Raw genomic sequence first — 15202 nt, 5'->3', positions numbered from 1 at the left:
TCCCTTTCAGTGAATGAAATAAAAAAAATACTTGTCGTTCATCGCCGTGTTTTTAATGACTTATCGCGTGAGTTGGTTTGTGATTTATTGCAAAATTATGATTTAATGGAAACAGTGTCATTTCCAAACGTTTGTTTTTTTTTTTTGAAATTCCAAGAATTTCCATAAAGTTTTGCGCAAACTCAAAAACTTACCTCAAAATGTGACAAGATCTGTTGAGATTAATAAAGTCTGTTTCCTAGCTTGTTGTCATTATTGATAATTATGATAATTATGAAATCAGTGTCTTCACATAGAGAAGTATCATTATTATTATTAATAATGAATAACTAAACGCAAACTAAGCAAATGTATTATTTCAAACTGGTAGCCCTTCGTATTATTCAGTACACATGAAGTAGCCCGCAGGTTCAAAAAGGTTGGTGACCCCTGTTTTAGGAGCTTGGAAGGATTTTACACCCCAACCTCGCAGTAAACCCAAACTTGCCCCCCCCCTTATATTCGGCTTGCACCCAAAACAGTGGCTGGTTAGATCCGGCCCTGCTCTGACCAGTGAGCTACATTAGCTAGCTTGTTGCATACGCAAACCTGGACGCCATATTGGAAAGGTGGAGATGCCGGTTCACTGCTGTGCTACAATGACAACCATAAGGAAATGATTCCTGTCAGCTGATGAAGGAGAACTTCTAGAAAACATTCATGAAGATCTGAGTGAGTTTACTCTCGATAATGAACGTTTAGGCTGATCTCGTCGTCTATTCAAAGTCATGTCAGCTTTAGACTATTTCCTTTTTGTTTTGTGGAGGATGACAGTAGAGTATTTGTGTGTGTTCAACCTCAGATCAGACCAGACGACCGGCTGGTTATCAGATTAATAATTGGAGGAAAAGAAACTAAGCAGGATTTCCTCAGAAGTTAAGAGGGAAGAGTCCAGTGCTGAATCAGGAGCATACGCCGAACGGAAACCCGCCTGCCCGCCATGGCGCCGGGATCCTGATAGAGGCTGGATGGATCCACTTGTGCGTTTTCCCCCATTGTAGCCTATATGGGCGCCGGCGTGTTCACCCATATAGGCTACAACCGATGTTGACTACACACCGACCCGTACATGAAGACGGACCGAGGAGCCTGACATAAATCCGTGTTCAGATTAGAATCCAATCACAGTCATGGAGTTTCCTATGGAGCATTTAGTTATAGGAACGTTTAAAATGTGGTTCATCTGTTGCATCCACAGACCAGGTCGATGATGATCTGAGGTTCTCCTTTTTAATGTCCTTTGGCCCAGATGCAGCCCGGGCCGGCCAGGCTAACAGCTAGCGTAGCATCTCCAGCAATACATCTATGACATCACAGATCCAGAGTGAGACGTCGAGACCGATCCACCAGGACAAATGAGAACCTTCATGAGCTTTTGGACATCAGGGACCAGAAACTGTGACCTTCTTTCTGGGGGGGATCTGCCTGTGCCCGCCCCCAGCCTGGATAACAGGTTGTGTCAGGAAGGTCATCCGGCGCCAAACCAGCAGTGAGGATCGGTGAAAGCTGATTGGCTGTGGCGACTCATCAATCCTCTAAACCAGGGGTATTCAAATCCAGGCCTCGAGGGCCGGTGTCCTACATGTTTTCCAACCAACCTTCCATTGAAGCTCCTTATTGGCTAAACATACCTGATCCTGGAAATTAGCAGCAGATAAGGCAGGATTTCTGGAAAACCTACAGCAGAGAGGCCCAAATCCAGGCCTCGAGGGCCAGCTTCCTGTAGGTTTTCCAGAAATCCTGCCTCATCTGCTGCTAATTTCCAGGATCAGGTATGTTTAGCCAATAAGGAGCTTCAATGGAAGGTTGGTTGGAAAACATGTAGGACACCGGCCCTCGAGGCCTGGATTTGAATACCCCTGCTCTAAACCAGTGTTCCTCATTCCTGGTCCTCGAGAGCCGCCACCTGTGGAGACATCTGACTGAACTAATCAGCAGCTAGCTTGGAGATGCGGAAAACATGGAGGGTGGCGGCCCTCGAGGACCTGGAGTGAGGAACACTGCTCTAAACCTTCAGACACATGAACACTATCCTTCTCATTTTCTGGGTTTGTCTACTTAAATCAAACCTGTTCCCATCTGACCAGCCTGCAGCGGGTTGGCCGTGTTGATATCCATCCTGACTCCGCCCACCAGCTCCACATCCAAAGAAGCTGCAGTCAAAGGTTTTTCACCTATTTATTTCCAGTACTCAGCAGTAGGGTTATAGTTTATGGACAAGTTTCTGTTAAGAAATGAATTATCAAAACATAGTTTATAAAAGTGTATAGTAAGCATTACATATATATGCATGAATCAGAACGTTAGAGCTGTCAACAAAAGGGTACATTTGCTCCAAACCTTCTTCTCTAAACTACAGAAATGCAGGCAGGAGGTGTCCAAAGGAACCGAGGAGGAGGAGGAGGAGGAAGAAGACGGCGAATGCACAGTTAATATTTTGTGTTCTAGTTCACACAGACTCCTACAGCACTGGACGTCACTGCACGGCTTTCACGGTTATCATTTCTAGCACCAGCGCTCCTGAGCACGCTGACGGACACACGGAGGCTTAAATAAGAGCAAAGGAACACCAATAAATACGGGGGGGGGCGCAGCGGGGGCCCTCCAACGCTGACAGGAGATAAATATGGAAGAAGAGGCGGTGTGGGAAGGCTCGGCGGTTCCGGTTCTGCAGAAGTCTGGCTTTTCCAGGAGCGGTCCGAAACCCTCGGCTGCTCTGGAGTTAACTTTGGCCAGCAGGGGGGGCTGTGGAGCTAAACAGCAGCAGCAGGTCCAGTCCAAAGGAGGAAATGATGCGGTTCTGACAGGAGACCCCGCCCACCTGAGCCGCTCCCCTTCCTCCCTTCAGTCTGAAGGTCTGGACCCACTGGAGGTGGCGGCGTGTGCAGCACGCCAGAACTGAAGGACCTGCAGGGGGCTTTTATTTTAAAAATCCTCCAAGACTTCCTGTGGTCCTCAAAGTGCTGCAGGACAGACTTCCTGTCTGCGTCCCGACCCTCCTACAACAGCGATAGTGCAGCCAAGGAGCTATTTAGACTAGAGTCGCTATGCTAGCTTGTTGCGTACGTAAATATTGAAAAGGTGGAGATTCCTGTTTACTGCTGTGTTACAGTCACAGAGTTGGACAACAAGAGTGTGACTTTTCCCGGTGAATTATTACTGTCAGATAAAGGAGAATGTATAGAAAACGTGAGCAAGATCAGAGTGAACGTTTAAGTTTATCGATTCAAAGTCAAGCTTTAGACTTTTCCAATCTAGGTTCTGGAGGACGATCGCTGAACTGAAGTAGATTACTAAAGGGAGGAAAATAAGCTAACCAGAATTTCCTCGGTGGTGAAGAGGGAAGAACCCAGCGCCGAATCCCTGTCCGGCAGGCGGACCAGGGATGTTCTGCGAACCGCCAGGACGCGGTGGCGCGGGGGTGCCCGAGTCCTTCTGAGAGGGGCTGGCCGGGATCCAGTAGTGCACACGTGTCAAAGTCAAGCCCCAGGGTCGGATGAGGCCCGATGGGTGAATATTTGTGTCATTACCGGCCCGATGTTATCTTGTGCTGGTAACATAAGGCAACACATTCTCATTCCTACTTAGTCACATACTGACTATGGTTGTGTGTTGGTTTAGTGTCCCCAACAGTGCTGCTACAAACGGTTATTTAAATAGTCGACCAATCGGGTCATGCTTAAAGTGGATGTAAAGCCCACATCTTAACAACCGATAACCTTAAACTAAAAATTAAGACAATTAAGATGATAGTTCAATCGACTTTAAATAATTCATGCAGCTTCTGTCCTTCAGTCATTTCTGGGAAACAAAACAAGATTAAATCAAATGAGAGAGTGAGCCTACACCATCCATCAAACTCGTTTAGACAGGTGCCCCGCCCCCCAAAATGACTTAACAATTTAATATCAATTATATATATGTAGGGTCAAAGGTCACCTGTCAAAATGATTTTATGGGAAGTGTATTCCTCATCTCTCCAAGGTCGGCATCTGAAACAAGGAACTACTTTTCATTAAAGATAAAGTTTTGGTCTCACTGACTCAAATTATGAAGAGTTCATTTTTTGGTGCTGAACGCTCTCAACTTTGTTCAACTTTACTACAGTCTGACTCCATAGAATATAAATAACGACTAATCGACTATTAAATTGTTTATTGACTATAATGACTAATTACTAACCTCCGGGCGGTACCAGACGTACATTGGACTGGCATTCTAGCCCTGACATTAACACGGAACCTGACGAGGATTGGTATTGGTTCCAGATACGGTTCTGGATGTGGTACCAGAAGCGGACCAGGCTAGGGTTAGGGCCGCGTTTGAAGGTTTGTCTCAATTACAAAGTTACGTTTTTAAAGTTTTAGAGTGTTCAATAAATGTTGATCCTGTTCAGCCCAGACCTAAGGTCGTTTTGGATTCTGGCCCCCTGTGCGATTGAGTTCGACACCCCTGCACTAGTGGGATCCCTCGCCGAGTGTGTCGCAGCCTCTACAGAGTCCCGCCCGACCTCGGTGCACCAGGCCATGGACTGAAGTGCTGACGGCGCCCCGTCTGCATGGTTAATGTCATAAATCTGATCCTGTCTGTAGGAGTCATACTTTTCATTCCGTCTCCGTCCAAACATGTCAGCTAGGATAACGGAATAATCAAACAGTTAAGTGTGCGTGGTGTTTCCTATGTGTTAACGCATTCATAAGAACGTTTGACATGTGGTTCAACACTCGACCTGGGTCTGATTTCTGTGATGATCGGCCTTAAACTGGACCAGAATAATTCCTTTGACTGTATCTGCTAAACTGTCTCATTGTTTACTGACATTTCCAATATGGCGTCGCTCTTTACGTATCTTGGACAGGGCTAACAGCCTAGCGTAGCATCTCTAGCAATATAACTCATTGGCTGCAACATGAGTCCAACCGGCCTGAGGCCAGAGAACCCGGTCCTGCCTCCCCAGCCAACAGAAACTGGTTCAGAGCCCGATTCAAATCCAGGTGTGAAGAAGCTTTGTGCCCCCACCCCCCACCCCCCACCCAGAGCAGCTCCAGCTTAAGTTCACAAACAAAATCGACATGAAAGTCCAAAAGCCCGGCTCCGCCCACGCTACATGTGTCTGAGATAACCCAGTTCAGAAACTCCAGAACATTCTGCTCACAGGGACGGCCCCCGGTTCTGCTCGGTTCTTGGGGGTGAGTCAGTCGATAGGTGCCTTCGTAGGGGGGCGTGTTCAGGTCAGGCTACAGTTTGGCACCTCATAAGTCATGTGACTCCTCCCTACACCTATAGGAAAGGCCCTCCAGGCATGCCCAGGTAGTTGGGCGGCGCGGCCGGCGGCGGTGCGGGGCCGCTCCAGTGCACCTTCAGGTGGTGGCGCAGGTTGGACTTGGAGGAGAAGCGCTTGTCACAGTGCGGGCAGCTGAAGGGCTTCTCCTTGGTGTGGATGCGGCGGTGGCAGATGAGCTGCGTGGACACGCGGAACGACTTGCCACAGTCGGGGCACTGGTACCGCTTAGGCTCGGTGTGGATCCGACGGTGGTTCTTCAGGGACATGAGGTTTGGGAACTCCTTCTGGCAAGAGGAGCAGAAGTAGGTCCCTGTCTTGTGGCTGTTCTTGTGGTTAAGCAGCGAGCTGGCATGCCGGTAGGACCGCCCACACTGCTCGCACACGTAGGGTTTGTGCACGTCCGCCTCGCCCCCAGAGCGATGGGCCTTGTCCGGAGCTCTCGGGACCAGCCCCTGCTCTTGCATGAGGGTGAGGTCCAGGCCCGAGCCCCAGCCCAGATCCTGGGAGCCCCCGGGGCGGGGCTGCTGGGCTCTGGGCGGCGGCGGCTGGCCGTGCGTGATCTCCATGTGTAGCCTGAAGCTGGCCTGAGTGGGGAAGGCCCGCTGGCAGGCCCGGCAGGTCAGCTCGCGCTGCTTCTGGTGGACCCGCCGGTGATTGTAGAGCTGCGAGGACACCCGGAAGGCCTTCCCGCAGTCGTGGCAGCGGTGGCGGCGCGTTTCGGAGTGGATGCGGCGGTGGTTCTTGAGGGCGAGCAGGTTGGAGTACGTCTTCAGGCACACGGCGCAGTGGTAGACGCCGACGGTGTGGGTGTTCTTGTGGTTGAGGAGGGAGCTGGCGTGGCGGTAGGACCGGCCGCACTGGTCACATCTGTGCAGAAGCAAACAGAGGGGGCGGGGTCAATGAGGAAGGGGGGGCTGAAGCACAGCCGCTCACAGACACGTCGCTCAGCTGATCTACAGACGCTAACATACAGGTATATGATCTGAAATCCGGCTCAGCGGCGTTCCACTGCACGCTTCTACACAGGTCACTGGGGAAGGGGCGTGGCATCACAGTGGGAGGGGTCGGGTAGGTATCTGCCGCTTCCTGCACTGCACAAACCCAACGCCTGAGCTGCTGTCGCCGCCTGATTGAAGGGCCCCGCCCCCTCCCGCCTGACCGGTGGACGTGCAGTGCAGCTAGCCCCAAACACCCCTGAGCCTCCTGACAAACATGACAGCGCCGGGAGGAGGCGCACACACACGGCAGTGGGAGGAGCATCAGCATGAGGACAGACAGTCAGAGGAGAGCACACATGACAGAACACGGCATGACATGAGTGAAGGAGGCCTACAAACTACAGAGTGAAGTATGCTAACCGGAAGCAAGCGGGTTGACTTATCTGGTCTGTCCACTAATTCAATCTGTCCACACTTCAGAAAAATCCGAATTCCGGCACGCGTATGGTCCCAAGGAAGCCGGATTGGAGATCATATACCTGTAATAGACATGTAGACACCTAAATCATCTCCGCTACTCGCTTTGTCAACAATCACAAACAACTGACGGGAACTCACGTGTACCGACAGTCCTCTCCCTCTCCGGCGGGCGTGGCGGCTTTCCTCCTGACCTCCATGCCTACCTGGTTGTCCCCACAGCGGTGCCGGGCCAAGCCAGACCTGCCCTGGAAGCTCTTGCCACAGGAGGGGCAGCCGAAGGGCGTGGCGCCCTCCTCGTGCACCTTCTGGTGGTTGCGCAGAAACCGCGCCAGGCGGAAGGCCTTTCCGCAGGTGTGGCAGATGTGTTTCTTGCGCTGCGTGTGGATGCGCATGTGGTTGCGCAGCGCCATGTAGTTGGTGTAGGGCTTGTCGCAGAAGTTGCAGCGGAAGTTGCCGGTCTTGTGGGTGTGCTTGTGGTTGAGCAGCGAGCTGGCGTGCTTGTAGGTGCAGCTGCACAGGTCGCAGGCGTACGGCCTCTCGTCCGAGTCCAGGTCCACCGCGCTGCGGTCCACGTTCACCGTGGACGAGCTGGTGGTGGAGGACGAGGAGGGCAGGTGCTGGGCGGGGCAGTCGTGAGCCGACAGCTCGTCGGCGGTGGCGAAGCCTTCGCAGCAGCCGTCGCACTCGAAGTCCATCTGGGCCCCGGGGCCCTGCGGACCCTTGCACAGGCCCGCCGTGGTGTGGGTGGCCAGCTGCCGCTGCGTGCGGAAGCCTTTGCCGCACTCCTGGCAGTTGTGCTTCTTCTGGGCGAAGTGCAGCCGCAGGTGGTTCTTCATGGCCAGCCTGTTGGGGTAGGTGGAATTGCAGACGTTGCAGTGGTACTCGCCAATTTTGTGGAGGTTTTTGTGGTTGGCCAGGCTGCCGGCGTGCCGGTAGGTCTTCCCACACTCCTCGCAGGCGAAAGGCCGCCGCCCACTCTCAGCAGGATCAAACTTCTGCGGCCTGGAGGTGCCGGCTGAGGAGTACGGCTTCTTGAAGCCCTGGTTTGGATACTTGACCCCCATCACCGGACCCTTGGACGGCTCTCCTCTCATGGTCTGCATCTGAGACGGGCCCGGCTGCTGGAAGCGGGAACCGTTGGGGCCGGTCCGGACCAGACCTTTGGCCCGGTGCTCCTCGTGGAGGCGGAGGTGGTTGATGAGCTGCTTCTGGATCTTGAAGGCTTTCCCGCACTCCTCACACTTGTGCCTGTAGCAGGAATAAACAGACTGATCAGGAACTCATCACATCCAGAACGTTTTCTTTCAGAACCGCCCTCAGCAGAAACCCCACCGGAACAGACGCGGGTCCATGTTCTGGCATTCATGGTGATTCCACAGAAACATGAAGAGAATCGTTTTCACTGATAATGATTCTGTTGGTTTTCTTCTACAGTCAATGACAGTGAAATATTCCGTTCTAACGAATCAAACAAATAAAAATTAGATTATTTTAAAAGGTTTTTAAAAATTAAACAGGGGGGGGGGATCTGCAACCTTTAACAGTAAAAGAGCCATTTGAGTTCGTTTTCTACTGATCCAAACCTAGAAGGATCTGCATAGTCTTACTTCAGCCTTTAGGAAATTTGAATTTTAATTTTTTTTAAATAATAAATATGAATTTTGTCTATTTTTTGGCACAAACAAAAGTAAAAATATAAAAAGAACCTAGCATACGTCAAAATGTGATTTTTTTAAACTTATTTTCAAAACAAAAGCTGCTATTTTCCAAACGCGATCATCTCAGTGCAGCTCTGAGCAGCTAGTAACCCATGTTGAGCAGCACAAGATATGTGCTTTTAACCCATAAAAGATCAAACTTTTTACCAAAGTTTTGCTTTACATATAAAATCTGTTCATTCTGGAGGTCGAGATGATCAAACTAGACGTCTTCAGGTCAACAGAATCAGGTCTGTGCGCCTCAGACATCAATGTATAAGCTTATCTAAATTAAATAAATGCTAATTAAGTATTCCTTACTTAAAAAAAAATGATATTTTATGTTTCTTTTCATTTTTTTCTTGTTCTTTTTTCCCTGTTTGTCCTCAGCAGTCTTACACTGCTGGTTTTGTTGTTTTAGTTTGGGGTTGGTAGTCTTAGTTTGTGGGCTTTGTTTATTTGTTTTCTTTATGAGGAGCTGCTGACTGACGGTCGACATGCGGGGTCAGCAGTGACTTATTTTATGTTTGACCAAGGATCCACCACAGAGAGATCAAAGAGCCACGTGTGGATCTGGAGCTGCAGGTTACAGACTCCGGAATGGGGAGTACCCATAATGAACAGTAGATGTCAGGACTGAGTAAGGTTCAACCAAAGGACTGTATATGAGAACTGGAGAGAGCGAGTGTGATGCCATCCACAGAAAATGGTTTATTCAAGCTACAACCAAATGAAGGATTCTGGATACTTCCTGTTAAGAACATCAAAGGGGCGGAGTCCCTCAGTCCAGTTCTCAGATACAGTCATTTGGTTCAATCAAACTGAAGAGCAGAAGGAAGCCCAGCTGCGTTTATGGAGCTGATGTTTGATCCACACGACTAACATTGACCCCGCCCCCATCACAAACCAGGAAGCTTCGGTGACAGCTGTGAGTCAAAAATCCTAACTACATCAGATTTACCCACAATTCACAGCATCAAGTCACTGAAATGAGGATTATAATCAAAATTAAATTATTCAGTGAAAGCTGAAAATATTCATTTGTGCAGCATTGGATTCCACTGGCTCCCTGTTCCATTTCTGCATGGCGCAGACTGGCGCAGTACAGCGCAGTACAATACAGTACAGCGCAGTACAATACGGTACACTGCAGTACAATACGGTACACCGGAGTACAATACGGTACACCGCAGTACAATACAGTACACTGCAGTACAACACACTACACCGGAGTACAATACAGTACACCGCAGTACAATACAGTACACTGCAGTACAATACAGTACACCGCAGTACAATACAGTACACCGGAGTACAATACAGTACACCGCAGTACAATACAGTACACTGCAGTACAATACAGTACACCGCAGTACAATACAGTACACCGGAGTACAATACAGTACACCAGAGTACAATACAGTACACCGGAGTACAATGCAGTACACCGGAGTACAATACAGTACACTGCAGCACAATACAGTACACTGCAGTACTATACAGTACACCGGAGTACAATGCAGTATAGTGCAGTACAATACAGTACACTGCAGTACAATACAGTACACCGCAGTACAATACAGTACAACGCAGTACAATACAGTACACTGCAGTACCTGGATGACGGCGTGACTTTCTGATCAGGTTCTGTTTCAGTAAGGCTGATGGAGGACGCTCCAACAGGTTCAACATGAGTTGTTTAAGTTCCTTCGTGTGTAAAACCAGGAACTGACACCGACCAAGGCATCAGCGTGAAGGAACAAAAGGAGAGGCGTGTCTCCAACAGGCTGTAACCCCGCCCTCTCTGTGTGGCTGGATGTGTGCGTGTGCTTACCTCTTCAGGTCGAAGTGTGTCCTCTGGTGGTTCTTCAGAGCCAGCAGGTTGTAGTAGCGTTTCTGGCAGACCAGGCAGCGGAAGACGCCCGTCTTGTGGGACTTCTTGTGGTTGAGCAGGGAGCAGGGGTGTCTGTATCCTCGTCCACACTGGTCACACTTGTGAGGTTTGTCACTCTGGTCCACCATGGGCCTGTGCCCCTCAGCCCCCACATCACGGTTTGCTCCAACACCCTCTGCAGACATTCCTTTGGCGCCGTTTAGACCCAACTTGTTCATCGCCTGGTTCTTTCCCGGGCACAGGTGGGTCACCAGGTGATGGCGGTCAGCAAAGAACAGACCACAGTCCACGCAGATGTGGCTCCGGCTGTCTACTTTGTTGTCCCCGTTGGTAGAACTGCCGGCGATTCCCTGCTGGCCATCGGGTCTCTGGGGGCCGTGGATCAACTGATGATTCAGGAGGTCCTGTTTCCGGGAGAAGCTCTGGCCACAGGTGGAGCAGATCATCCTCCAGCCCTGCTCCAGACTGGACGGTCCTGGTCCGGTTGGGTTGTTGGCGTGACTGCGCAGGTGGCTCCTGAGGGCTCTGAGGCTGGCGTAGTGGTTGCCACAAACCGAGCACTGGTACACCTCGCCGTCATCGTCGTCCTCCTTGGTGCTGCTGGCCATGGCCTTGCCGGAGCTCTGGGAGAACACTCGCTGGCTGCCCTCCTTCATGTTGCTGGAGCTCCCGGATGGCAGTGAGGTTCCTCCAGAACCATGGTAGCTCATGTTTCCCATGAAGCCATTGGACATGTTGCCCTGCTGCTGCTGCTGCTGCGGGGGGGCCTGCTGACCACGGCGAGGACACATGTGCGACTTGATGCCAGAAACATCTCCGTAAATCTCCCCACAGTCGGCACACATGTGTCTGTCGGCCTGCCGGTGAGCAGAGCTGCTCTGGGACAGTGAGCTGCCATCAAAGCGGTCGTGGAACTCCAAAGAGTCCAGACCGCTACTGTGGCCACCGTCTGGCACAAAGTGGCCAGCATCACCGAGGTTTCCTGGCAATGAAATTGGCGTGGTGGCGCCGCTGCCCTCCTGGACATAGTTCTGCTGGGAGTCCAGTGTGAGTGGCTCTGGAGACAGCCAGTCGCTGCTGTCACTGCTGATTGGCTGGTTGGAAGGACGGCCCTTGTGGCTGCGCAGGTGGCTGTGCAGCGCCGCCAGATGGGGGTATTGCTTACAGCAGATGGTGCACTGGTAGTGTCCAGTCTGATGGCACCGTTTGTGATTGACCAAACTCCCAGCGTGCCGGTAGCTCTTGCCGCATTCGCCACACTTGAAGCGGCGCTCTTCGTCGTCTGGAGAGTTGGCTTGTGGCACGCGGCCCCCCGAGGGAGAGGCCACCGACCCCTGAGACCCAGAGCTGAGGGTGTCAGAGTTCAGCATGGAGCTCTCCTGACTGTGGGAAGGGGGGTGGGGGTCATGAGTCAGGTAGTGAACTTTCAAAGACTCCAAGTCCGGGTGTCCAGCGCCACAATACGCGCAGGTGAAGATGGGGTTGTTGACTGGGGGACCCATTATCGGGTCATAGGGGCCTCTTTTTTCAGTGGGAAGTGGAGGCAGAGGTAGGGGGTCCCCCAGTGCCGGGGTGTACGCTGGGGATCGAACCGTGCTCAGGTTGTGTGCCATGATGCCGGGGAAGCTGCGCGGCAGGCTCAGGGAGGGGGACGCCGTGTTGTGCAGCAGGATGTGCTCCTGGAAGTCGGCCTTGTTGGGCAGCGAGATCTGGCACAGGTGGCAGAAGCTGGAGGCCGCGTCGTCGCTTTGGGACGACTGCGAGCCGGCGCCGCGGTCCGAGTCGTGGAGGCTGCTGCTACTGCTACTGCTGCTCACCATGGTGGCCCCCGGCGTTTTGAACTTAGAGTGAGTTCTCTCGTGGCTGTTCAGGGCAGCCAGGTTGGTGAACAGTTTGAAACACGCAGAGCACTTGAAGTTCCCTTGCTGGTGGCACTTCTTGTGGTTCACCAGGCTCCCGTGGTGCCGGTAGGTTCTGTCACACTGGTCGCACTTGAATGGCCGGTCCCAGGCGTCGTCTGGTTCAGGGGAGCCTTTCTTGTCCTCAGTTTCGTGGCCCGGCAGGACACTATGTCCCATACCACTATTCAAACCAGAGCGCCCGAACCCCCCCGACAGGTCCTGGGCGAGACCGTAGTCCCGGTCGTCGTGGCCCGCTTCCTCGGGAACCTCCTCGGTCTCCTCCTCAGCGTGCGCGCTGCTAGGGGACAAAGTATGGATCCGTAAGTGATTCTTCAGAGCCACCGCGTTGGGCAGCGTGCGCGTACAAACCGGGCACTGAAAGGAACCCACTTCGTGAGACTTCTTGTGATTGGCTAGGCTGGCTGCGTGCTTGTAAATGCGACCACACTGCTCACACTCAAATCGGGGGCTGTCTTCCAGCTGATAGTGTGCTTTCATATGCTCGAGAAGGCTTGGCGTGCTCGGACAGACCATATCACATTCTTTACAGGGGAATCCCTTGGCACGACTCATATCATGCATTGCCATAGTACTCCACAGCAACGCAGAGGGGGCGGGGTCACGTTCACCACGCCGAAAACACGGGCAGCTTTCAGGCCAGGGTGCTCGCCATTTTCTCCCATTAGTTCCAGCCAATCAGGGCCCGCCTTCCAAGATGGCGGGCCTGCAGAGGGATGGGGGGTGTCACACCAGAAGCTGAGGCAACACTGCAGAGACAAAAACAAAACAAGAGGAACCGTCAGACAAACACGGACAAACCCTGAGGTCATGTGACCACCTTGATGGTCCTCCAGAGCCTGTTTTCCAGCTCTCCCTGACCAGAAGTGATTCCACATCCTGATTGGTTGCACTCAGCTGATCTAGATAGTCAGCATCGAGCAGTGCAGGGAGGGCTGGGAACAGGCGAGCGACATCCCTGAACCCCGACAAGGGGCTGCCAGAGTTTCTGGAAGCAGGGACGGCGGTCTCTTTCCAAACTCTCGTATCCCCTTAGGACCCGAGATGTCGAGAAGTGCTGAGTTTGGACGTCAAGTGTTGCACCAAATTCTGAAGATGTAAACATGTCGGGTTTGAAGGACACATCAACACCCCCAGCAGGTATCAGGGCGGTTCGACCGATGGCTGATCAGACAATCCGACCTCTCAGAGACCGCCAGAAGGCCGACGGGACCACCGTGCGTCCCGGAGCCCGAACAGGCTGAGGAACAGCAGCGGTTCCACGCCTGGGGTGACACGCTTTCCCTGAGTTTGCTCCGGTCCCTCAGAGAAACGCCCCCCAAAATCCCGCCTAGACCACTGTGTGGAGCAGGGATGTATCAGGCCCATTTGATTGGACGGAGCAGGTTATTGATTTGATGAAAGGAAGGCGAGAACAGGAAGTCTGTGATTTTTTTGCTTCAATATTTACTCGTATTTACAGTATTGAAACATTCAGTATCTTCGTCTTTCTCTGAGGAACCGCTCAGGAACCCGTGAGGTTCTGTTTCGACCCGTCTGGACAAACAGCAGATTTCTGTGAACAATGAGGTGGTTTTTGCTTCAGTTTTGTAAAGGCGTCTGGGTCCGTCGGCTTCAGAGACCTCAGCAGCTTCAGGCCTCACAAACAAACCTGTGTTATAGTAGAACGACGTCTCTACTTTTTCTATTTCTATCAGTTTCTATTCAAACAGATTTGAAATTGTTTATCGACTTCCTGTGTCTTTCTTCTTCTTTATAATCAAGTTAAATATTTTATTTATCTTGATGTTTCAGAAAATGAACCCAAACATTCAACATTTGATCTTCATAAGTATTGGGTCAGAAACACTGAGGCTCCGCCTCTTGGACCACCTCGGTGTCGAACCGGTTCTGGAGATTCTGGTCAAATGTGATTACGGTTAGACGAACCGGGTCAGAGGGACTGGGTCAAAGAGATGAGGTAAGACAGACCAAGTCAGAGGAACCGGGTCAGAGAAACCCAGTCAGAGGAACCGGGTCAGAGAGACCCAGTCAGAAGAACCGGGTCAGAGAGACCCAGCAACACCAACTCATAACATGAGCTTTTTCTGTATTTTCTTCTGAATATTTCTGATAAGATTCAGTTCCTAAAGATCAGTCCAGATGAAGAGCACGCTCACGTGCACACAGTCCATCTCACGTGCACGATCACGTGCACACTCACAGTCCATCTCACGTGCACACAGACCATCTCACGTGCACGATCACGTGCACACTAACAGTCCACCTCACGTGCACACAGTCCATCTCACGTGCACGATCATGTGCACACTCACAGTCCATCTCATATGCACACTCACGTGCGCGCTCACGTGCACACAGACCATCTTACATGCACAGTCTATCTCACGTGCACACTCACAGTCCATCTCACGTGCACGCTCACGTGCACACTCTGGTGTAGCATCAGGTCCTGTCAGAGACCTGCGAAATTCCCGAGGAGGTCCGACTGGTTCTGGTGAAGAGGAGGTTCTGCAGCGGTACCAGACACTAAACCAGAACAACTGGGGTCCAACCAAACCAGCAGCTTGGAGGAGCCGGGCCTGACAGAGGGACCATAGAGGAAAGGCCAGCAGGAGCCAGTGCCAGAACATCTGGACTGGGTCTACCCCATCTTCAGACCAGAACTCCTGTGCCCCCTCCCCCCACGGAGAAGAGGATGTCCTCCTCGTCCTTACATAAACGGGTCGGTACCGAGGGTTCGGATCGCCGCTGTCACCCAGCAGCTACTCCTCCGGGAGGGGCGGGGCCGCGGGGGCCCCTGACCTTGGCCACCGGGACAAAAGCGGGGCGCCTCTGACGCGGGTGTGTGTGTGTGTGTGGGGGGGGATGGTCATAACCAGGCAGACATGCCCCCCACCCCCCCACACACACACAGCAGGACGCCACCTGCACCATCTCACACCACCACC

At 52.1% G+C, this 15202-nt stretch overlaps 1 protein-coding gene across 4 annotated transcripts in view; it reads right to left on the bottom strand.

The window, feature by feature from the left end:
- Positions 1-2201: 2201 nt before the first annotated feature.
- The window catches only part of si:dkey-89b17.4 (zinc finger protein 646), a 13873-nt gene continuing 872 nt past the window's right edge, over positions 2202-15202 (bottom strand). For 2 of the 4 annotated variants that reach the window (XM_024262214.2, XM_024262215.2), the window contains exons 2-4: positions 10273-13000; positions 6880-7989; positions 2202-6190 (exon numbers count right to left, since the gene is read on the bottom strand). In XM_024262214.2, coding sequence (XP_024117982.1) covers positions 5320-6190; positions 6880-7989; positions 10273-12821 — 4530 coding nt within the window. In that variant the 5' untranslated portion in view covers positions 12822-13000 and the 3' untranslated portion in view covers positions 2202-5319. Of the gene's footprint in view, positions 6193-6681; positions 6801-6879; positions 7990-10272; positions 13001-15202 lie in introns of all 4 variants that reach the window. The other 2 variants (XM_024262216.2, XM_024262217.2) reach the window with 2 other exon arrangements.

Source organism: Oryzias melastigma, linkage group LG17 (assembly GCF_002922805.2).
Source record: "Oryzias melastigma strain HK-1 linkage group LG17, ASM292280v2, whole genome shotgun sequence".
Classification (NCBI taxonomy): Eukaryota; Metazoa; Chordata; class Actinopteri; order Beloniformes; family Adrianichthyidae; genus Oryzias; species Oryzias melastigma.
This window is presented reverse-complemented; position numbering and strand designations above follow the sequence as displayed.